Genomic DNA, 23,894 nt, shown 5'->3' with positions numbered 1-23,894 from the left:
TTCATTCCTGCTGCTCCCCCTTTCATCTCGCTCATCCAGTCAGAGTCTGCAAAAGCTCCGTTTCCACCTTCCTAAAACGTTTGCTTTTTCGGGTTTTTGGTTTTGCAAACTTGGATGGAAGCAGAGGATGTTGGTCTTCTCGTCTTCTTCACCACGTTCACTGTGTTCGCCATTGATCTTAATGCTTTTCTTTCTTCTTCTACCTGTTCGTGTTCACTGTGAATGTGGGATCTTGGACTCCAGACATCACATTATTTCCATCATTCCTTTTTGCAAATGTTCACACTGCATCAGACAGGGACACATCGGAACAGACTGAATCACTGTCTAAAAATCCTCTCATGGTTTCTCCTTGGATATATATATATATATATATATATATACGAGGTCTGTCAATAAAGTAACGGTCCTTTTTATTTTTTTCAAAAACTATATGGATTTCATTCATATGTTTTTACGTCAGACATGCTTGAACCCTCGTGCGCATGCGTGAGTTTTTCCACGCCTGTCGGTGACGTCATTCGCCTGTGAGCACTCCTTGTGGGAGGAGTCGTCCAGCCCCTCGTCGGAATTCCTTTGTCTGAGAAGTTGCTGAGAGACTTGCGCGTTGTTTGATCAAAATTTTTTCTAAACCTGTGAGACACATCAAAATGGACACGGTTCGAAAAATTAAGCTGGTTTTAAGTGAAAATTTTAACGGCTGATGAGATTTTGAGGTGATTCTGTCGCTTTAAGGACTTCCCACGGTGCGAGACGTCGCTCAGCGCTCTCAGCCGCCGTCGTCAGCCTGTTCAAGCTGAAAACCTCCACATTTCAGGCTCTATTGATCCAGGACGTCGTGAGAGAACAGAGAAGTTTCAGAAGAAGTCGGTTTCAGCATTTTATCCGGATATTCCACTGTTAAAGGAGATTTTTTTTAATGAAAGACGTGCGGACGGGTCCGCGCGTCGGGATGCAGCCGACGCGGTGCGGCGGCACAGGAAAAACACCTCCGTGTTGATAACCATTTGTAAAATCCAGGCGGCTTTTGATGGCTTTCAGTGGAGTGAGTATATGAGAAATTGTTTAACAGCAGGACATGTTCCAACTTGTCCTTAAGGCTTTCAACAGAGTTGTTTTTCCTGTGGCGGAGCGTCGCGTCGGCTGCGAGCCGACGTGCGGACGGGTCCGCACGTCTTTCATTAAAAAAATCTCCTTTAACAGTGGAATATCCGGATAAAATGCTGAAACCGACTTCTTCTGAAACTTCTCTGTTCTCTCACGACGTCCTGGATCAATAGAGCCTGAAATGTGGAGGTTTTCAGCTTGAAACAGGCTGACGACGGCGGCTGAGAGCGCTGAGCGACGTCTCGCACCGTGAAAAGTCCTTAAAGCGACAGAATCACCTCAAAATCTCTCATCAGCCGTTAAAATTTTCACTGAAAACCAGCTTAATTTTTCGAACCGTGTCCACTTCGATGTGTCTCACAGGTTTAGAAAAAATTTTGATCAAACAACGCGCCAGTCTCTCAGCAACTTCTCAGACAAAGGAATTCCGACGAGGGGCTGAACGACTCCTCCCACAAGGAGTGCTCACAGGCGAATGACGTCACCGACAGGCGTGGAAAAACTCACGCATGCGCACGAGGGTTCAAGCATGTCTGACGTAAAAACATATGAATGAAATCCATATAGTTTTTGAAAAAAATAAAAAGGACCGTTGCTTTATTGACAGACCTCGTGTATATATCTATATATATATATATATATATATATATATAGATGGATGGATGGATGGTAAGGAGTCCAACATAGAGAAATATTGGATGAAGAAAAGTTATATTGGACGAGGCATAGCCTCCATCAATTATGTTCTCCACCCCCCTCCCAAATTAAGCAAACAACAAAGTCAAGTAAATTAGCTCAATTTATTTTGTTGTGAAAATTTTCTTAACTTTGCAAGCTCTTGCCTGTCAAGTTCTGTCCAATGACAGTTTGTTGATTCAGCTCCAATTGCTGTGATTGATGATTTTGATGCGATTGTGGCAAAGCGGACAAGTTACTCCTAATCGTCAAGACAATTAGAAATCATGAATGAACATGATATGTCGGACTTCTGACATCACCCTGGGAATTTCACCCAGGGAATTCGACAATTGAATAACTTCAAACTACAACCCCTGGCAAAAATTATGGAATCACCGGCCTCGGAGGATGTTCATTCTGTTGTTTAATTTTGTAGAAAAAAGGCAGATCACAGACATGACACAAAACTAAAGTCATTTCAAATGGCAACTTTCTGGCTTTAAGAAACACTATAAGAAATCAAGAAAAAAAGATTGGCAGTCAGTAACGGTTACTTTTTTAGACCAAGCAGAGGAAAAAAAATATGGACTCACTCAATTCTGAGGAATAAATTATGGAATCACCCTGTAAATTTCCATCCCCAAAACTAACACCTGCATCAAATCACATCTGCTCCTTGACATTGACCCTATGTGTCTTTTTGCAAGGAATGTTTTCACAGTTTTTGCTCTATGGCAAGATGCATTATCATCTTGAAAAATGACATCCCCAAACATCAGAAAAGTGTCCAAAATATCAACGTAAACTTGTGCATTTATTGATGATGTAATGACAGCCATCTCCCCAGTGCCTTTACCTGACATGCAGCCCCATATCATCAATGACTGGAAATTTACATGTTCTCTTCAGGCAGTCATCTTTATAAATCTTATTGGAACGGCACCAAATAAAAGTTCCAGCATCATCACCTTGCCCAATGCAGATTTCAGATTCATCACTGAATATGACTTTCATCCAGTCATCCACAGTCCACGATTTCTTTTCCTTAGCCCATTGTAACCTTGTTTTTTTTTCTGTTTAGGTGTTAATGATGGCTTTCGTTTAGCTTTTCTGTATGTAAATCCCATTTCCTTTAGACCAGACCTGGGCAAACCACGGCCCGCGGGCCAGATCCGGCCCTTTCTGCATCCCTGTCCGGCCCGTGTGAGGCCAATGATAAATTAAAAAATTAATTGAAAAAATAACGGTTATGCATGAAATACAACTGTGCTGCTTTTATTTTGAAAATACGCTCACGCCTATTCTGTATGTGTGTGAAGGTGAACAGCGGGATGTGATGCTAGCCCTGTCACCCTCAAAATGTCAGCTCATGCTAAGAAAAGAAAAATCGATAACGAATGTCGTGTTTTCAATAAGACGTGGACTGCCAAGTATTTCTTTACAGAAATTAGAGGTAAAGCCGTGTGCTTAATTTGTGGTACAGAAGCTGCTGTGTTTAAAGATTACAATTTGAATCGCCACTACACGACTAAGCATGAGGATAAATACAGAAATTTGTTAGATGATGAGCGTGCGAGGGAGTCTTGCTCGCAAAACTGCAAGCCCGACAAGGACTTTTTACCAAACTTCACACCACCAGAGATGCAGCCGTCAGGACAAGTTATGTAATCTCTCACAAAATCGCCAGAAAAAGTAAAGCATTTTCTGATGGAGAGTTTAAGGAGTGCTTATTGGACTCTGTTTCACTGATTTGTCCAGAGAAAAAGAACGCGTTTGAGAACGTGTCACTCTCCCGACGCACTGTCACGAGGCGGGTGGAGGACATCGCTAGAAACTTGACACTTCAGCTGAAGAACAGAGCCGCCGACTTTGACTGTTTTTCTCTGGCATTAGATGAAAGCTGCGATGTACGTGACACCAACCAGCTACTAATTTTTTTTTACGTGGGATAAGTGCGGACTTTCAAATCACAGAGGAGCTGGCAGCCATGCAGTCAATGAAAGGTACAACCACTGGTCTGGACTTGTTCACAGAGGTAAATGCATGTTTGGACAAATTAAGACTGAAATGGGAAAAGCTAACAGGTGTGACAACGGACGGTTGCCCAAATCTGACAGGGAAGAATGTTGGGCTTCTAAAGAGAATACAGGATAAAGTGACAGAAATCAACCCTGTGCAGAAATTAACATTTTTACATTGCATTATACATCAGGACGTTTCATGTAAGACAGTGTTGCAGATTAATCACGTTGTTGATGCTGTAACTAAAATAGTGAACTTCATCAGAGCGAGAGCATTAAATCACAGACAATTTGTTGCACTTCTGGAGGAAAATGAGACTGAACATAGTGAAATAAGCTATCACTGTGCTGTCAGGTGGCTCAGCTTGGGCAAAGTACTGTAAAGTGTCTGGGACCTGAAAGACCAGATTCAGGCTTTCTGTATTAAGAAAAGACATGACATCCCAGAGCTTTCAGATGAAGACTGGGTGGCAGACCTCGGATTTGCCATGGATGTGACTGCACTTATGAATGAACTAAATGTCAAACTGCAGTGCAAGGGTGCTTTTGTGTATGAGATGTACAGTGCAGTGAAGGCTTTCATGAGAAAGCTGCAGCTTCTCTTGAACCAAGTGAAGGACAACATTCTGACCCACTTGCCAACACTAAAGGAAACCACAAGATCAGCCAATCACCTCCACAAGTACGCAACCATGTTAGAAGCTCTGCATGAAGAGTTTTCAAGGACATTTCAAGATTTCAAAACTCTTGAAAGTGAAATGCACATGGTTTCTTTTCTCTTCAGCTTTAGTGTTGATAACGCACCAAGTGATGTTCAGATGGAACTCATTGACCTACAGTCTGACATACTTCTGGCAGAGCACTTTAGGTCGGTCTCACTGCTGGACTTTTACTCCTCTCTGAAAAAGGAGAGCTTTCCACACCTGAGGAGACATGCTCAGAGTATCCTAGCCCTCTTTGGCTCTACATTCGTGTGTGAACAGACATTCTCATTGATGAAGTTCAACAAATCTAAACACAGATCCTCTATCACTGATGACCACCTCTCAGCTGTTCTGCGCATAGCCACTTCTGACATTCAGCCAGATTTCAATGCCCTTGTTGAAGCCCAGAACCGACTGGATTATTCTCACTGAAGAGGTGAAATGAGGTTGAAAACATTGCAAGATATTGTTTGATGTATTATTGTATGCCTGTATTTGACCTCTACACTACAATTTCACATAGCCTAATTATAAATAGTTACAGAATAGTTTTATTTTCCCAGTTACCAGTACCAGCTATTCAAAATATGCAATTAAGTGAATTTTCCAATGAAAAACGTTAATTAGAATTGTTTTATTTACAATATTTACAGTTATAATGTGAAAAGTTGCCATGTTGGAAGAATTGCAGTAATGGTAAAAATTCAGTTGCCAGAAATTTATTTTATTCTGAAAATGCCTGATTAAACTAGTCGGATGCTTTTATTGTGAAGCTAAAAGAGCGAACGTGTCAATGTGTTTATATATGTGACTTGACTGGATTTCGTGTGGTTCACACCTGTAAGATGTTTCAGACCACGTGTCTTCTGTTTTTCACTCCACCTGTATACTGCAACTGCGAATTAGTAATTAAATGTGAAATTTTTAGCGTACAACAGTTCTCATTATTAAAAACTTCAGATATTCATGAACTGAATGATACACATTATGTAACTAAGTGCATTTTACAGTGGAAGACAGTTGGGCAGAATTAAGCTAAAGATACCATTGGTATGGCCCCTTGACACAATTCAGGTCCCTCATGTGGCCCCTTGTAAAAATTAATTGCCCACCCCTGCTTTAGACCGTGTCTTACAGTTCGGTCACAGACGTTGACTCCAGTTTCTTCCCATTCGCTCCTCATTTGTTTGGTTGTGCATTTTCGATTTTTGAGACATATTGCTTTAAGTTTTCTGTCTTGACGCTTTGATGTCTTCCTTGGTCTACCAGTATGTTTGCCTTTAACAACTTTCCCATGTTGTTTGTATTTGGCCAATGTCATGACATAGGGTCAATGTCAACGAGCAGATGTGATTTGATGCAGGTGTTAGTTTTGGGGATGAAAATTTTCAGGGTGATTCCATAATTTATTCCTCAGAATTGAGTGAGTCCATATTTTTTTCCTCTGCTTGGTCTAAAAAAGTAATCGTTACTGACTGCCACAATCTTTTTTTCTTGATTTCTTATAGTGTTTCTTAAAGCCAGAAAGTTGCCATTTGAAATGACTTTAGTTTTGTGTCATGTCTGTGATCTGCTTTTTTTCTACAAAATTAAACAACTGAAGGAACATCCTCCGAGGCCGGTGATTCCATAATTATTGCCAGGGGTTGTAAGACACACAGGTTCGTTGTAATTGAGACAGAGACGTGGTTCCCAAATACAAAAAAGAATTTATTAACAATTAAATTTCTAGTTAAAAAGATAATTTTATAAAAACTAATTTAAAACCACCGATTATGACCACATGAGGGCACCCATCAGGCTTTTTGTTAGATGTTGGTACCAGGTTTAATTTGAAATTCCAATTAAGACCTTTCATTTGAGACCAACAAAACAAAAATCAAAAGATGCCCACATGCCCAAAAGGGGGTGCCAAAGGAATATATTTGGTAAAAATAGCCGGACAAGGGTTAATTTCGGGCAAAATCTGAGGACATTGTGGTGTTCTTTGCATCCCAAGGAAGCCTAACATTAGTACTACCAACATGCCAAACAGCATTTTACATGACAAGGCAAATATGGTAAAATGCACATCAAAGTCAGCACACTTTCGGAACTTTTTTTTTTTTTTCTTTCAAATTCCATTTTTTGTAATTAATGCCGTGGTCCCCAGGAGGTTAATTTCTTCAACTGTACATTTTACACAAACTTTAAGACAGAATAAACAAATTCTGAAAATATCAAGTTTACATCTTTTCTAGTTTTTGATTTATGGCGAAGTAAACATGGACACAAACGTAACACAGAGGGTTAACACGGACACGCCCCCATTTTAAAACCTCCATAGAATCTAAATGAAACAAGATATTGAGCTGCCACCAAGACCATTCTTCTCTCAACACTGGTTACAAAATAAACCAAAGTCAGGCAATTCCAAAACCATAAAACTGGGACCTTTGGTGATTTCATATGCAATGACCCATATTTTATTTCTCCTGCTGTCAAATGAGGTGAGGGGGGTAGGTGGAACTTACAAACTGATGGTTAAAGGAAAGACTGACTTTCATGGATTTGTTTTTTTTAAATGCACCAGTGCCAATACTGCTGTTATTTCTTTATTTCTTGGGTATGTATTCATCTGACTTCACAGAAACACATGCCTTGGGGTTTTGTTTTGCTTTGTTTTTAAGTTTTGCACATTCAAGACCAAAATGGCGCCTTTCCGCAGCCTTGCATTGTTCAGGAAAATGGCAGGTGAAAGCTTTATTATTCATATGTGGGTCAACGGTTTTGCTTATTAAATATGGTTTGTGATGTTTGCTTGGTTGTCTGGAATGTTTGCATCTTGTTTCTGTTTAATTTTAATCCACAGTTTGCATGAAGCTGTTGTCCCCACGTTCAAAGCTTGGAAGGAGTGCCACCCTAAAAACTGCAGTATTCTACAAAGATTAAAGAATCTTCATTGAATACATGAAATGTCGTTGTTTATATCAACAGGTTTCTGATTTAAATAGTTGGGACAAATGAATTGTGCAGAAAATCTCTCCATTGAGTACAGTTCTTTAAAGAGGTCTGGTAGAATTCTTCATATTCCGTGTGATTTATTTCTTTGTCTTTTCCCTGGAGGTTCACAGTGCATCTGTTAGAATTTTTGATTTTGTTTGTGGCCTCAGAGTGAGCAGGACTCTAAAACAGAGCGTGAAGTGTGAAGTGGTCACTAAAATACCAGATGCTGAAAATAAACTGACATTGTGACTTGGCTTGTTAACTGTATTAATACTGTATTTGCTTGAATGCAAAAAAGATGTAAATTTAAAGTACCATGTTAAACATGTACCTTTTTCCCCTGGAGGAATGCCATTCAGCAAGCTGATGTCTTTCTGTCCTCAAGGTCATTTATTGAACTCTCCTGCTTGCAGGGAAAAGATGTTTTATGGAATTTAGGAGTGAGTCAGAAAAGTTTGAAGTTTATTTTAGTGTTTGAAAATGAGTCGTTCATAATGAGATGGTTTTTAAAATTACTTTTTGCAGTTGGTTCTGATTCTGCAGCATCTTTGCAGAGCTTTTTAAGTTGAACATAATTCCAAAACATGATAAATGAAAGTGTCCTTTTGTATGTGACCTGTATTATATGATTCATTTAATATTGTGTATATATGAGTTGACTTGTTTCATGTAGTGTTATATATCTAGACTCATTTTGTACAAATTGTCTCTGTACAGAATAAAACAAATAGCAAGAGGATACAGTCAATCTGGAACATACGTCTTTATTTTTACTTTTTTTTTTTTTTTTTGCTGCACATTCAGCAGCACCAGGATTTAGAAAGTTCTTATTTTATAAAAAAAAAAAAAAAATGCAGTTTCTTAAATAACTGACAAATGTTCATGTAGTTTGTGTGTTCTCACTGTCTTTAGTGGTGTTAAATGATGTAGAATGAATAAAGAGATTTGAATATATATTTTCAACAATGCATCTATTTTGACTTGTGTGAGCACAACCCGAGTCATGTTGGGAATCAAAATGGGTTTATTTAGCAGAACATGGGGGTTGTTGTTGAGATGGCTGGAAACTGCGTATGAGGTTACTGGACAGGTGGTTGATGTATTTGTCGGACAACAAAGTTACAAGTTTGTTGAGTTCTGGTGCTTTCTTTGTACGGTTGTGGGATTTGGACAAACCAGTGACCTGAGGCCGAGATTGGATGTGTTCAGGGCTGGATCACTTCAAAGAATCCTTGGGTACGACGAGAATAACTGAGATAACCAGTTGGTTGGGGAGACTCAAGGTGAGTATCATTTGGGTTATGATGAAACAACAGCTAGGACATCGTCAGCATGTGCATCACTAATGAATGGATATGGCTGAAGTGCCAGCAAACAGTGACATCTGGTGAGCGACACAACTGTCATACTGATGAAGAACCTGTCAAACAACTGAAGTTCTGGATAATCTTTAGATGACAGTTTATTACCACCCAGTTACACTGGATGGAAGCAGCTATTGTGGATGTAACCTGAGGAAATTTATAATATAGTTTGAACAACTGTAGGCAAATGACAATGTGAAGAGAAATTAGAAATCTGTTAAAGGTTTTAGGTGGAAAGGTGTTCTTTAATGTGTCTGTAATGTTTGTCATATGTTGTATTATATCCAATGAAGACAAAACCAATAACAGCAGTAATGTCGGTTTTGATGATGGAGGCCTTCCCTCGGTTTCCAGATGGTAAATTTGAGACATCCTAAACGGAAGAGGAGAGATCTGGCTTTCTAAATACTACACATATCAGGTAGGGGAGGTGCTGGTCTAGTGGTTAAACGTTGGGCTCTAGACCAGAGGATCCTCGCTTCAAATCCCAGCCTGACTGGAAAATCACTGAGGGCCCTTGGGCAAGGTCCTTAATCCCCTAGTTGCTCCAGGTGTGTAGTGAGTACCACGTGCCTCCACACCAGGACACCAACAAGTTAAAGTTCATTTTACACAGATGATTGTGTTCACACAATATTTATATAAGGGTGATTCTTTAACTACGGGCACTATTGGCCTTGTAAATGTAATTTCCACCACACCATTGCCTTACAATATAAAGCGCCTTGGGGCAACTGTTGTGATTTGGCGCTATATACATGTGCTCTGATGTCACTGTTTATCTCCATAGAAAGTACCCAAACAATCTTTCATACAAACTTTAAAGGGACATTACAGTGTTGTGGTGGAAATTACGGCAATAGTGTGGGACAACTACATTTTGTTTAAAAAAAATCGCAACAGTTGTATGACATTGAATACCCCAATTATGTTTTGATTATTTTACTGATATTTTATTCAGCGATATTTTAAAACATTAGAAAAAACGTTTCTTTACCATTCATTTTTATCATTGAAGATCAAAAGTCTGGGTGTGGGACAAGCACAAAACGGCAATATTTGCATATGATGCTGAAAAAAGGTGAAAAAGCATCATAGACTACTAGAACAAATTTCTTAACACACTTTCATTGTAAAGATAACTATAAAAGTGTGAAATTTCCCCTTTTTTCTGTTTTTCATACAATATGATCAAAGGACATAATACGTGCCCGTTTAAGAATCACCCATAACCTGCGGTAATTCCTGATCATTTTACAGAAAGTAAAACTCACAAAATTTGTGCATTCTACATATATGTAGAATGCACACATTGTGAATGCATACATGTATGTAGAATGCACACTTTAGATGGCACATAAAGTGTCAAAATAATGAGGATTTCTGGTAATTACTTCTCACATGAAGCCATATAAATCCTGCCCGCCCCAAATAATTTACACAGTAATTGATCATGATCAATCAATCAAACTGCACACGGGATAAGAAGATGAAAAACTTTGCAGCTTCGGTGTATTGGTGACCACAATTCACATCACATCAGTCAGTTGTGAAACCAGCTGTCTTTAACCCAAATGTTGCTATGCCATTGATTGATTGATTGGTTACCTATGTCCACTTATTCCAGTTAAGGGTCACTTAATATAAAAGACTGTATTATTCAGGTAGTAATTATATTATTTAACAGTTGTGGAAGTGATTTTTGGTCAGTGGCCCTGTGTTGCTGTCTCACACATATGATTTATTTTTTGTACTTTCAGATATGGTGAGAAGACAACATCACAACAGAAGACAAAACCAGAGGTGAGAAAATAGCTTTAATCCAACAAACTGAACATTTCTAACAATATACATACACATTTGGCCTATAACAGGCAGCAAATATGTGTTTGATTTCATTCAATCACCACTTACAGTACGTATATTAAACTTTTCCTCTTCTTTGTAGGCTTCAACTGCTGACAGAAAGGCCCAAACAGTGTTTTTCACAATCAAGTAAGTAGAGCTTTTCAAATGATTAAATATTCATCCTGACAATATATGATTATATCTGATTCTCCATTCTACAGTGTGTTTACTGATGGACAGCCCTGGGTTCCTCCAATGCCAGTAGAGATCCCCAAAAATGCACCAGGTGGAATGAAAGCCATCATCAAGCTGGTGGCAAAAAAACTTCACAGTAAAGTGAAAAGGTACTGTGCACCCTCAGCAGAGGCAAAGAACCAGAAGAACAAGAAAAAAGAGTTGCAGAGAGACATTTTTAAGCAGTCTGATGTTACATGATGAATGTCAGTTCCAGTATTTATTCACAAATGAGAACAAGCTCATTTGTAAGAGGGCTACATGCTAACTAGCTAAGCTAGCTTGGAGTGGCATGCTAGCCACAAAATAAATGAACAATTTCATTAAAGACTTTCTCTGTACACAATCCAGTATTGTCTTAAAATGCACTGCAGATTATTTTGTGTTTAATCAACTGTTTATACATTTATAGGGCAGAATTGTCTTAACTTATAAATGTAAACATACATTCTGGTCATAATGGAACTGAATCAGATTGAATCATTTTTAAATACTTGTAACTGCAGTAGGAACTGGAATTAGATTCTCAAACATGAAATTGGAACAAAGCAATCTTAAGTTTCTCCTTTTCCCCTTTTTGAATTTACAGTCTTTACACACTCGATGGGCGTCCCATTAAAGTTCCAATGGGGATCAAGAACGGAGCGAGTTATGTTGCCGTTGGAAAGGGAAAGTTTAAACCTGCTGCATACGGTCAACAAAGTCAACCATCCGTCAAGAACAGCACGAATGAACGGTAAAAGCAAAAAAAAAAAAAAAAGATGAAGAAAACCCTCTCTTTTTTTGCATTCACGTGATTCTCAAGTGAAACACTTTTTTAATTCTGACATTGTTTTTACTCCCTACAGTAAAGTTAGTGCACCTGCTGTTCCAACAATGAAACCTCCAATGGAAGTGGTGAGTTCACTTTGTTTTGATTTCATCCTGTTTAACATTTTCTCCAATAAATTTCCTCCACGAAAGTGTTTTAGCACCTCATTAGTATCACAGCTAAAAATGTTGATCAAGATCAGGCTCTGAATTCGGTAGAATTTGTATATATATATATATAATTTTATTTTATTTTTGCACAATAAGGTTTCTTTTGTTTTTTTCTTTTTTTCCATCATGGGTGATATTTGTGAAGGGTGTAATATTCCAGTCCAGTCTCACGTTTTTTTGTTTTTTGTTTTTTGTTTTTTTTTGTCCTCCCATCATGAAATGATTCGAATTTTTGTGACAGGGTTTTTTAAAACTCACTATTAATAACCCTACCCCTAACTATAATTATTAGTATTCATATAATATGATTATTATTATTATTATTATTATTATTATTATTATTATCATTACTAAAAACACTGAAAAGTCAATCATAAATGAGTGAATTAATCTGTGGCCATTTTTTCTCCTCTTTTTCAAAATCTCCATACAGTGTGCTGATGCAAAAAATACTAACATGACAAATGGGAAAGATGTTAAAAAAATCAGCACACAGAATACGTCAAGAATCCCAGTTCCCTCCTCAGCACCAGATAAGCAGCACAGTTCTCGAAAAAACACCGGCTGCCGTTTGGACACAAAAGGTAACAACATATGTAGTGAGACACATATGTGCACAGCTTTCAGTATATAAATACATATATACAAAAAGCAAGTTGGGACATTTTAGATGCATCATGGTGAAAACCCTGTTAAAACTTGACAAAAACATCCTGGCAAAAATAGGTTTTTACAGGCAAAAACACAAAAGTCTGTCTAGAGCAGGAAAGATACATTTGAAATCTGTGTCAGAGTGAATTCACATCTGATTATTATGTTAAAATTCTGTGACAAGCACGATAATGTACAAATGGTTAGACCCATATGTATGGGAACTCTATATACATTATGTAGCAAAAACTCAATGTGACAAAATGTAATTGTGGAAAAGTTTATTAAATTGCCTGAACAAACTTGCCTGTAAGTTTCTCACACAGACTTCAAGGGAGACTACATGAAGAGGTGTGAAAAACAAAACTGGTCTTTGATTTTGATTCTGACATGACTTTAAAAGAGGTGTGATCTTTTGATCTCAGTATAAATATGAGCTAATTTGACAACAAAAATCCATTTAAAGTGGTTATTTAACACAGACACATCTGCTGTTATGCACCTTGAGTATATTGTGCTGTGATCATTTAAAATGACAGTTTTATATTGGTGATTTTTTTTAATCATTATGATAGTAAATCAGATTGGACTGATGTGATTGTATTTTATTTTTTAAATTTTCATTTTAATTTTTTTCATTTGTCTTCCATTTACCTGCCTCACTATTTACCTCTCTGCCTCCTCAGATAGGGAAATAAATTTCATCCAGGACCTGCAGCAGTGCTCTGTGGTTTGTGACTTTCACTCGGACACAAATTGTGACCTCGAGAAGAAAGAACAGAAGCAGATGGCACTGAAACGAGTGTTGTACTACTTCAAGAACGAAACAAACACCATCACTGAGCCCATGTATCCAGAGATGGTGAACATGGTCAGTACACCTGAGGATTATAGTTTTGTGGGTTAAACTAAAGATAAAGATGAGGGTGAAACCTGGGCTGAGAATATTGCTGCGTTTACACTTTTTTCAGCTACATTTTCTCTGTTAATATTGTGTTTCTGGTGTTAAGTGTGAATAGAAAACAGAGCGACAGATAGAGTATGTAAAAGTTGGTCTAGTTGAGGTTCGCATTAACATTTCCTCATATGTCCCACAATGACACAACAGGAGTCCCTGAGTGGACACAGATTGACTTTTTGATGTCATTTGCATTAAAATGTGATGACTTGGGTATGAGCGTAGACTGTTCCGTGATATCCAAGTCTTTAGTATCCTGATGCTTCCTGTCGAACTGTGCGGTTGTGAGACTTGGAATAACCAGTGACCTGTGGTGATGACTGGGTGTGTTTGGTACTAGGTTTCTTCTGAGGATCCTTGGTACCTCTGGATGGAGTTTTTGTTCAATGATCAGTTACTTACAGAGATTCAGATGAGGTGTTTTACTTGCAGCTATGATATTTTGGCCTTGCAGTGCATGATCCAGCGCACAGGTGCTTCAGTGTTGAAGGCATCGGTGGCTGAGGAAAGACAATTGTCTGTGGCAGATAGACGGTGACTTTTGAAAGGTGGCGATAGGTCGGTTGTATGTTTGGATGAATGCCTTCTCGTACCCAAGGTGGTGCCATGGATGTGGTGAAGCGTGGCATGAGTGAAGGCTCCCAGAATTGACATGATTGCATAAAAAGAGAGAATTCTCGGGAGAACAATTTCTATATTCACCCTTTATTACATTTTGTTGCAGCTCATATGTACAGAAATTTATTTTCCAGAGGTTTTAGAAACTGATGATGTTTCATGCACTCTGAGACCACGCCAAAAAAAGAAAAGTTGCCTTGGATAGCAGAGAATTATTTACAAACCAAATTTGCCTCATATCCTGTCTGTTGTACATATACATGTCATACATATACACGTTATACATATACATGGATAAATAAGCTTTTCAACCTCCCATCCCTGGTTCTCAAGCCCAGGCACCTAAATGGCTCTACTCTATTCTACTCTTCTACTCTTTTTTAGATGTTTAGATTTATCTTAGTATACACTAGTAGAGTTCTACCTTATAATTGGAATGTATTATAAAAGACATACCTTACTGAATTTTCATGTATGTCAGCTGAAAATTGACCTTTGATCTTCTTTCTTCCAGTGTGAAGCGATCATCTTCAGGACGTTGCCTCCGTTGTCCAGTCTAAATGAAGCAGACGATGACGAATACAAACTTGACGTTCCATTGCCACTCCCCCAGGTTGAGTATTGTGATCCATTTTGTAATAGTTTAACCAAGATACAGGTCAGGTTTTGGAATGTGCCCCAGTGCATCCACCACATGATGAAAGCTTGTTGGATCCTGGGTGGCAGTCACCCAGGCAACTGGTCCATCACCACAACTTGAAAGTAACCATTTGTCATCTATAGCCAGGTGTAAAGTGGGCATCCCCTTGATATTGGCGGGGTCCTTAAACAGACATGTTTCCATGTTTAAATGTGTTGTTTCTGCTGCGTTGTGATTGACCGATTAGATATTTGCTTTTTTCAGCTGTGCCCCATGAATTAGTGTCCGGGGCACAGTAAATCAACTTAGAATATAATGAAAAAACACATGAGTATAAAGATTTCTTCAAAATGATTAAATATATGTGATGCATATACAAACTATCCAGCAAACCAGCTACGTCATGTGTGAGTGTCTTATATAGTGATATAAGTCCTTTAGAAACTATTATAAATACAACTGTCATAATTTCTGTTCAAATGTGAAAACAGTTGTTTATATACACAAATTATAGAAATAATTCATGGAAAAATAAATGTATGAGCTTCAACAAGTAATATTTGTCATCTACTTGATACTGGGGCTTACTGGGTAAATCACTTTCTAGACTGATTCACTGTGCCCCGATTCACTGTGCCCCAGGTGCATGTGACACACGAGTCATGTTATCAAATAGCTGATAGTCTGGCGAAGACATAACACATGCTCATCAGTTGGACGGGGTAGTCTTCTAACTAATAATTTTTTGGGGCCACCTTTCCTCTGTTGTGAGAAATAAATAAAAAGACACTGACATCCACAAAATTTACTTTTGATAGGAAAAACTGACTTCACTTACCACTTAGTTTTACCCTTAATGTATCCAAAAAACCCAGCAATTTATAAGGGGGTGTCTTTATGCATAAAAATATGGCATAACTGCTGCAAATATATATGTAGTTTTGCAGATATAGCTACTGATGCACTGTGTCCCTTGATTCACCGTGACCCAGTTTCCCCTACTGTACCTCGTCTTTGAACACTCTGACACTAACATCATTGATTTAATTCCCAGAATTCATTGCTTTATCTTTGTGTTTCTCATGCAGCTGGCCCTTCAGTGCTTATTTAAGTTTTTAACCCATCCTACGTTTGACCCAAAGATTGGAGAGAAGTACATTGACAAGAAATTTGTCATGCAGGTAAGAACTACACATTATAACAACTTTGTGTGTTACAATTTGTATGGAAAACTGTTCTTACAATTGGTTTTAGTAATATGTTTCAAATAGTGAATAACCTTTCTTCTATTGCAGCTTCTTCAACTTTTTGAGAGTACAGATCCCATGGAGAGAAAAATTCTCAAAGTAGTGCTCTACGGGATCATTGAAACATTTGCTGGATTAAGAAAGTTCATCTTCAAAGAAATCAGTCACATTTTCTGCAGGTCAGTGATGTTCCCCTGCTGCACCACTCCCTTTTAAAGATGCCCAAGCCATTGTTGAGTCTGTTCTTCATTTCCTTTATACTCAAATAATAATAATAATGATAAAAAAAAAACAATAGGAATCCCATATAAATACCGGATTGATAAGCAGTATCAGCAGAAGCAGTAGTATTATTAAACTCTTGATACCATTTCTATTTGTGGTGTTGGTACTTGTAAAATGTTTGTATTAACTTTTGTTTCTTTTCAAAGGTTTATTTATGAGACGGGTCACCACAGTGGTATTGCTGAACTCCTGGACTTAATTAGAAGGTATGGAACTGCTGATTTCACAAACAAATCTGACACATCTTTTAGGTGTTCTTGCATTTACTTTTCCTTTGATAACCACAGAGAGGAGCAAATGAAGCTGTACCATAATGATGCCTATTTAATTCCTTCCCAGTCATTTCTACAAGCTAACAAGGTTTTTCAGGTGCACTTACAGGTTTTTTGTACCCACAGTTTAATCAAAGATCTTGAGGAGCCACTACGTCAAGACGACAGGAATTTCCTCTTGAAAGTTTTGATGCCTCTGCACACAGCGGAGTCACTTGGTGACTATCATCCAGAGGTAATGCGTGCAGGAAATTCTGTTTCTCTCATCATCTGAGCAGTCACCATTTCTACTCACCTGAACTTTTGTCCTCATTTTTGTATTTAAATTTCAATCCTCTGACACTAAGTGTTTCTCTTTATGTGATTTGCAGTTGGTCAGATGTGTTGCCCGGTTTTTGGAGAAGGATGAGATGGTAACTGAACCGGTACGTCAAATAACTTGTGATGCAATATTGTCTATGTAATTTACAGCAGTGGATAAAACAACAAAAAAATACAGTTATCTGCCAACAACTATTCTTCGATACAAAAGCAGATTACAAATACTAATCATCCATTCCAGCTGTCACAGAATAAGAAAGTTCACTCACTCCATCTACATTACAGCATAAAGAAAAAGTACACAACAGTACAGTTAGAATGAACAGTATTTAACCTACCTTAAAAAGGGCTGCAGATGACAGGTCTCATTGTGGATCTGCAGACTTTGTTCATTCAGAAATTTGTATGTGAAGACCAAACTTAGGTGCAGCATGCACACATGATGGTCAATACACAATTTTCTAAAATGGTAGTGGAGGCAACAGGTGTTAATGCAACTGCCACAATAATCACGACACCTCCAGTGTAATGCGCATGTTATATGCATGCTGATTTGTATCCTCTCCAGAAAACCTCTTGCTTCTGAAGACACCATCTCAAAATTAAGTATTTGGTGCACGTGTGTGTCATGGTTACAGGCACGATTCTGATTGGCTGATAATATGTTTTGCCCACAACATACCCATGACTATTTAGGCAACTTAATCCAGCCGCTTCGTGCCCAGCACCTTGTTTTCTACTCAGATTTGACACAGTTTAAAAAACAGAAAGCACTTTGAGACATCCCAAAATCATTTCAAGCACCTTTATAGTCAGTGCCCTACAAACCATCAAGATAGGGCCCATCTATCCATCCATCCATTTCATCCATCCATTTTCTTCCGCTTTATCCGGAGTCGGGTCGCGGGGACAGCAGCTCAAGCAAAGCCGCCCAGACCTCCCGATCCACACACACCTCCCCCAGCTCCTCCGGGGGAACCCCAAGGCGTTCCCAAGCCAGCCGAGAGATGTAGTCCCTCCAGCGTGTCCTGGGTCTTCCCCGGGGCCTCCTCCCAGTGGGACGTGCCCGGAACACCTCTCCAGCGAGGCGTCCAGGGGGCATCCGGAAAAGATGCCAGAGCCACCTCAACTGACTCCTTTCGACGTGGAGGAGCAGCGGCTCGACTCCGATCTCCTCCCGAGTGACCGAGCTCCTCACCTTATCTCTAAGGGAGCGCCCAGCCACCCTGTGGAGGAAACTCATCTCGGCCGCTTGTACTCACAATCTCGTTCTTTCGGTCACGAGCCAAATCTCATGACCATAGGTGAGGATCGGAACGTAGATCGATCGGTAAATCGAGAGCTTTGCCCCTACTCAGCTCTCTCTTCACCACGACGGAACGATACAGCGACCGCATCACTGCAGATGCTGCACCGATCCGTCTATCGGTCTCACACTCCATCCGTCCCTCACTTGTGAACAAGACCCCAAGATACTTAAACTCCTCCACTTGAGGCAAGGACACTCCACCGACCTGAAGAGGGCGAAACACCTTTTTCCAGTCGAGAACCATGGCCTCGGATTTGGAGGTGCTGATTTTCATCCCGGACGCTTCACACTCGGCTGCAGACCGCCCCAGTGCACGCTGAAGGTCCTGATTTGACGAAGCCAACAGAACCACATCATCCGCAAACAGCAGAGACGAGATTCTGTGGTTCCCAAACCAGACCCCCTCTACACCCTGGCTGCACCTAGAAATTCTGTCCATAAAAATAATGAACAGAACTGGTGACAAAGGGCAGCCCTGGCGGAGGCCAACGTGCACTGGAAACAGGTTTGACTTACTACCGGCAATGCGAACCAAGCTCCTGCTGTGGTCGTACAGGGACCGGATAGACCTTAGCAAAGGACCCCGCACCCCGTACTCCCGGAGCACTCCCCACAGGGTGCCCCGAGGGACATGGTCGAACGCCTTCTCCAGATCCACAAAACACATGTGGACTGGTTGGTCAAACTCCCATGAACCCTCGAGCACCCGATGGAGCGTATAGAGCTGGTCCAGTGTGCCGTGACCAGGACGAAAACCACACTGCTCCTCCTGAATCCGAGGTTCAACCATTGGTCGAATTCTCCTCTCCAGTACTGTGGAATAGACCTTACCGGGGAGGCTGAGGAGTGTGATCCCCCTATAGTTGGAACACACCCTCCAGTCCCCCTTCTTCAACAGAGGGACCACCACCCCAGTCTGCCAATCCAGAGGCACTGTCCCCGATCGCCAAGCGATGTTGCAGAGGCGTGTCAGCCAAGACAACCCCACAACATCCAGAGACTTAAGGTACTCAGGACGGATTTCATTCACCCCAGGAGCCTTGCCACCGAGGAGCTTTCTAACCACCTCGGTGCCTTCGGCCTGGGTAATGGATGAGTCCGCCTCTGAGTCCCCAGTCTCTGCTTCCTCTTTGGAAGACGTGACGATGGGATTGAGGAGATCCTCGAAGTACTCCTTCCACCGCCCAACAACATCCCCAGTCAGGGTCAACAGCTCCCCACCCGCACCGTAAACAGTGCTGGTGGAGAGCTGCTTCCGCCTCCTGAGGCGTCGGACGGTTTGCCAGAATCTCTTCGAGGCCGACCGATAGTCCTCCTCCATAGCCTCCCCGAACTCCTCCCAGACCCGAGTTTTTGCCTCTGCGAGCATACAGGCTGCGGCACGCTTGGCCTGCCGGTACCTGTCAGCTGCCTCTGGGGTCCCACCTACCAACAAAGATAAGTAGGACTCCTTCTTCAGCTTGACGGCATCCCTTACTTCCGGTGTCCACCACCGGGTTCGGGGATTGCCGCCACGACAGGCACCAGAGACCTTGCGACCACAATTACGAGCAGCCGCATTGACAATGGAGGTGGAGAACATGGTCCACTCGGACTCCATGTCTCCAACCTCCCCCGGGATCTGGGAGAAGCTCTCCCGGAGGTGAGGGGTGGAAACATCATGCTTTGGGGCTGTTTTTCTGCAAAGGGGACAGGACGACTGATCTGTGTTAAGGGAAGAATGAACGTGGCCATGTATTGTGAGATTTTAAGCCAAAACCTCCTTCCATCAGTGAGAGCATTGAAGATGCAATGTGGCTGGGTCTTCCAGCATGACAATGATCCCAAACACACCACTCAGGCAACAAAAGAGTGGCTCCGTAAAAAGCATTTCAAGGTCCTGGAGTGGCCGAGCCAGTCTCCAGACCTCAACCTCATAGACAATTTGTGGAGGGAGTTGAAAGTCCATGTTGCCCAGCGACAGCCCCAAAACATCACTGCTCTAGAGGAGAGCTGCATGGAGGAATGGGCCAAAATACCAGCTACAGTGTGTGCAAACCTGGTGAAGACTTAAAGGAAACGTTTGACCTCTGTCATTGCCAACAAAGATTATGTTACAAAGTATTGAGTTGAAGTTTTGTTATTGACCAAATACTTATTTTCCACCATAATTTACAAATAAATTCTTTAAAAATCCTACAATGTGATTTCCTGGATTTTTTTTTCAATGGTGAGAGACCTGTCCCCGACCTGAAGGCGTAGGGACGCGACCCTCTCGTTCACCGGAGTGAACTCCAACACTTGGCGACTGAGCTGGGGAGCAATAAGCAATGCAACCCCAGCTCTCCGTCTCTCCCCGTGGGCGACGCCAGAAAAATGAAGCGTCCAGCCCCTCTCCAGGAGTTGGGTACCAGATCCCAAGCTGTGCGTGGAGGTGAGCCCGACTATCTCTAGTCAGTATCTCTCAACCTCCCGCACAAGCTCAGGCTCCTTCCCCCCTAGCGAGGTGACATTCCACATCCCAACAGCCAGGGGCTGTGAGCATGGACCGGGCCGCCGGGCCACCCGCCCTCGGCCGCCACCCAATCCTCTCGGCACCCGACCCCCATGGCCCCCTCTGCAGGTGGTGAACCCACAGGAGGGCGGGCCCACGTCACTCTTTCGGGCTGGGCTAAGGCCCGACAACCAGGCACGCGCGCGCGAGCCCCAACCCCTGGGCCTGGCTCCAGGGTGGGACCCTGGCTCCACCATACCGGGCGACGTCTCAGTCCTTGATCTTTTACTGGTGATGGAGGTTCTGAACTGCCCTTAGTCTGACCCATCACCTAGGACCTGTTTGCCTTGGGAGACCCTACAGGGAGCACAAACCCTCCGACAACATAGCTCCTAGGATCATCCGGGTACGCGAACTCCCCCACCACGATAAGGTGGCAGCTAGAGGGGGAGTATATATTTTTAAACCTGAAAAGATGCCACCTCTTTTTATGAAACATACTTTATTAACATGGTTGTTCTCTTCCTTTACCATCACAACAGGTTGTGATGGCCCTCCTGAAATACTGGCCAAAGAGCAACATTAAAAAAGAACTGATGTTCTTGGATGCGCTGGAAGACATTTTGCCTATCATCGATCAATCTGTCTTCATCAAAGTACAAACACCTGTCTTTAAACGTTTGGCCAAGTGTGCATCCAGCCTGAGCCAGAAGGTAGGTGATGAGAGATCAGCAATGTTGCCTTCATGGGTCATAATCGTTTTCTATCAGGGGGTCTTTCAGTTGTGCTTTGACTTGATTGATATATCTGTCCTCTGTAGGTGGCTGAACGAACCCTTTTGTTTTTCGACAATGAAGATGTCATGATTTTGATCAGCGACAACGCAAGAACCATCATTCCAATTTTGTTGCCTGTACTAAAGAACAGTGCACAGACGCACTGGAAAGAGTAAGATACCTGACTGTAGCTGTGCAAATATCCTGACACACACACACTGCACGTCACAGCAAGTCAACACAAACACCTAGAAAAACACGACTCCAGCATGAATTGCAGCTGGCAGACACCATCGCAAATATGTCCAAAATTTAATATTGCAGTTGAAATTTGCTGCTCCCTCTCTTCCCCCTGATGAATTAAGGGGGTGATACACAGCAGTAGCATTAATCAAACAGTGATGGTAAGACATACCAGCAAAAACAACAGGAACGGTGCCAACAAAGGACGTACATACATAGTTTTTTCACATGCATGTAAGAAAACTATGAATCTTAAAGTCATTTATTTTTAATGTCTCAATCATATTATTAGTTTGGTTTTGTTAATTTATGATTGAAGTTTATAGACTAAACAATCATACAGTTATAAAAGCAGAAGTGATCATTGTAGCTGTTTCACTTATCTGGCAGTCAAATGTCTTTGTTCACAAAAATGCCACTTTTGAGTTTTGATTTTTACTTGTGTGGTTTCACAGGCGTATCAGAAATAAGACCTTCTGTCTTGTACAACGTCTGATGGACATGGAGCCGTAGTGCTTGGCTGGTCAAAGCAAGTATGTATTCTTTTATTTATCACCACTAACATCATTACCTTTGTTTTTTCCATGTCTGCTTCTTAACATACAGTGGGGTAAAAAGGTATTTAGTCAGCTCCTGATTGTGCAAGTTCTCCTGCTTAGAAAGATGAGAGAGGTCTGTAATTTTCAGCATAGGTACACTTCAACTGTAAGAGACAAAATGAGAAAAAAAAATCCAGGAAATCACATTGTAGGATTTTTAAAGAATTTATTTGTAAATTATGGTGGAAAATAAGTATTTGGTCAGTAATAAAAGTTCAACTCAGTACTTTGTAACATAATCTTTGTTGGCAATGACAGAGGTCAAACGTTTCCTGTAAGTCTTCACCAGGTTTGCGCACGCTGTAGCTGGTATTTTGGCCATGCAGATCTCCTCTAGAGCAGTGATGTTTTGGGCCTGTCGCTGGACAACATGGACTTTCAACTCCCTCCACAAATTTTCTATGTGTTTGAGGTCTGGAGACGGGCTTGGCCACTCCAGGACCTTGAATGCTTTTTACGGAGCCACTCTTTTGTTGCCTGAGTGGTGTATTTGGGATCATTGTTATGCTGGAAGACCCAGCCTCATTGCATCTTCAATGCTCTCACTGATGGAAGGAGGTTTTGGCTTAAAATCTCACGATACATGGCCCTGTTCATTCTTCCCTTAACACGGATCAGTCGTCCTGTCCCCTTTGCAGAAAAACAGCCCCAAAGCATGATGTTTCCACCCCCATGCTTCACAGTAGATATGGTGTTCTTGGGATGCAACTCCACATTCTTCTTCCTCCAAACACGACGAGTTGAGTTTTTACCAAAATGTTCTACTTTGGTTTCATCTGACCACATGATATTCTCCCAATCCTCTTCTGGATCATCCATATGCTATCTGGCAAACTTCAGACAGGCCTGAACATGTACTGGCTTAAGCAGGGGGGCACACCTGACACTGCAGGATTTGAGTCCCTCTCTGCGTAGTGTGTAGCCTTTGTTACTTTGGTCCCAGCTCTCTGCAGGTCATTCATCAGGTCCCTCCGTGTAGTTCTGGGATTTTTGTTCACCGTTCTCATGATCATTTTGACCCCACAGGATGATATCTTGCGTGGAGCCCCAGATCGAGAGATTATCAATGGTCTTGTATGTCTTCCATTTTCTTAAAATTGCTCCCACAGTTGATTTATTCACACCAACCTGCTTGACTATTGTACACTCAACAAAAATATAAACGCAACACTTTTGGTTTTGCTCCCATTTTGTATGAGATGAACTCAAAGATCTAAAACTTTTTCCACATACACAATATCACCATTTCTCTCAAATATTGTTCACAAACCAGTCTAAATCTGTGATAGTGAGCACTTCTCCTTTGCTGAGATAATCCATCCCACCTCACAGGTGTGCCATATCAAGATGCTGATTAGACACCATGATTAGTGCACAGGTGTGCCTTAGACTGCCCACAATAAAAGGCCACTCTGAAAGGTGCAGTTTTATCACACAGCACAATGCCACAGATGTCGCAAGATTTGAGGGAGCGTGCAGTTGGCATGCTGACAGCAGGAATGTCAACCAGAGCTGTTGCTCGTGTATTGAATGTTCATTTCGCTACCATAAGCCGTCTCCAAAGGCGTTTCAGAGAATTT

General features: G+C 41.1%; 1 protein-coding gene across 1 annotated transcript; it reads left to right on the top strand.

Moving 5' to 3' along the window:
* Nucleotides 1–8,850: 8,850 nt before the first annotated feature.
* LOC117531917 (serine/threonine-protein phosphatase 2A 56 kDa regulatory subunit gamma isoform-like) lies at nucleotides 8,851–21,648 on the top strand. Its single transcript, XM_034195105.1, has 14 exons — nucleotides 8,851–8,882; nucleotides 10,929–11,051; nucleotides 11,531–11,677; nucleotides 11,790–11,838; nucleotides 12,356–12,506; nucleotides 13,260–13,444; nucleotides 14,664–14,762; nucleotides 15,878–15,970; nucleotides 16,085–16,215; nucleotides 16,468–16,527; nucleotides 16,720–16,828; nucleotides 16,965–17,018; nucleotides 21,239–21,409; nucleotides 21,517–21,648. The coding sequence occupies exons 1-14, from the start codon at nucleotides 8,851–8,853 to the stop codon at nucleotides 21,646–21,648; spliced, it is 1,536 nt and encodes a 511-aa protein (XP_034050996.1).
* Nucleotides 21,649–23,894: the final 2,246 nt, after the last annotated feature.

The sequence above is a fragment of the Thalassophryne amazonica genome, chromosome 19 (genome assembly GCF_902500255.1).
Source record: "Thalassophryne amazonica chromosome 19, fThaAma1.1, whole genome shotgun sequence".
Classification (NCBI taxonomy): domain Eukaryota; kingdom Metazoa; phylum Chordata; class Actinopteri; order Batrachoidiformes; family Batrachoididae; genus Thalassophryne; species Thalassophryne amazonica.
The sequence above is the reverse complement of the archived record's forward strand: the minus strand, read 5'-3'. Positions and strand labels throughout refer to the sequence as shown.

Bases quoted from the DNA above. Each gene is read 5' to 3' on its own strand.
- LOC117531917 (XM_034195105.1), top strand. From the start codon at position 8,851: ATGGCTGAAGTGCCAGCAAACAGTGACATCTG. The intron at 12,507-13,259 runs GTAACAACATAT...CTGCCTCCTCAG, and splicing joins CTGCCGTTTGGACACAAAAG to ATAGGGAAATAAATTTCATC. The intron at 17,019-21,238 runs GTACGTCAAATA...CCATCACAACAG, and splicing joins ATGAGATGGTAACTGAACCG to GTTGTGATGGCCCTCCTGAA.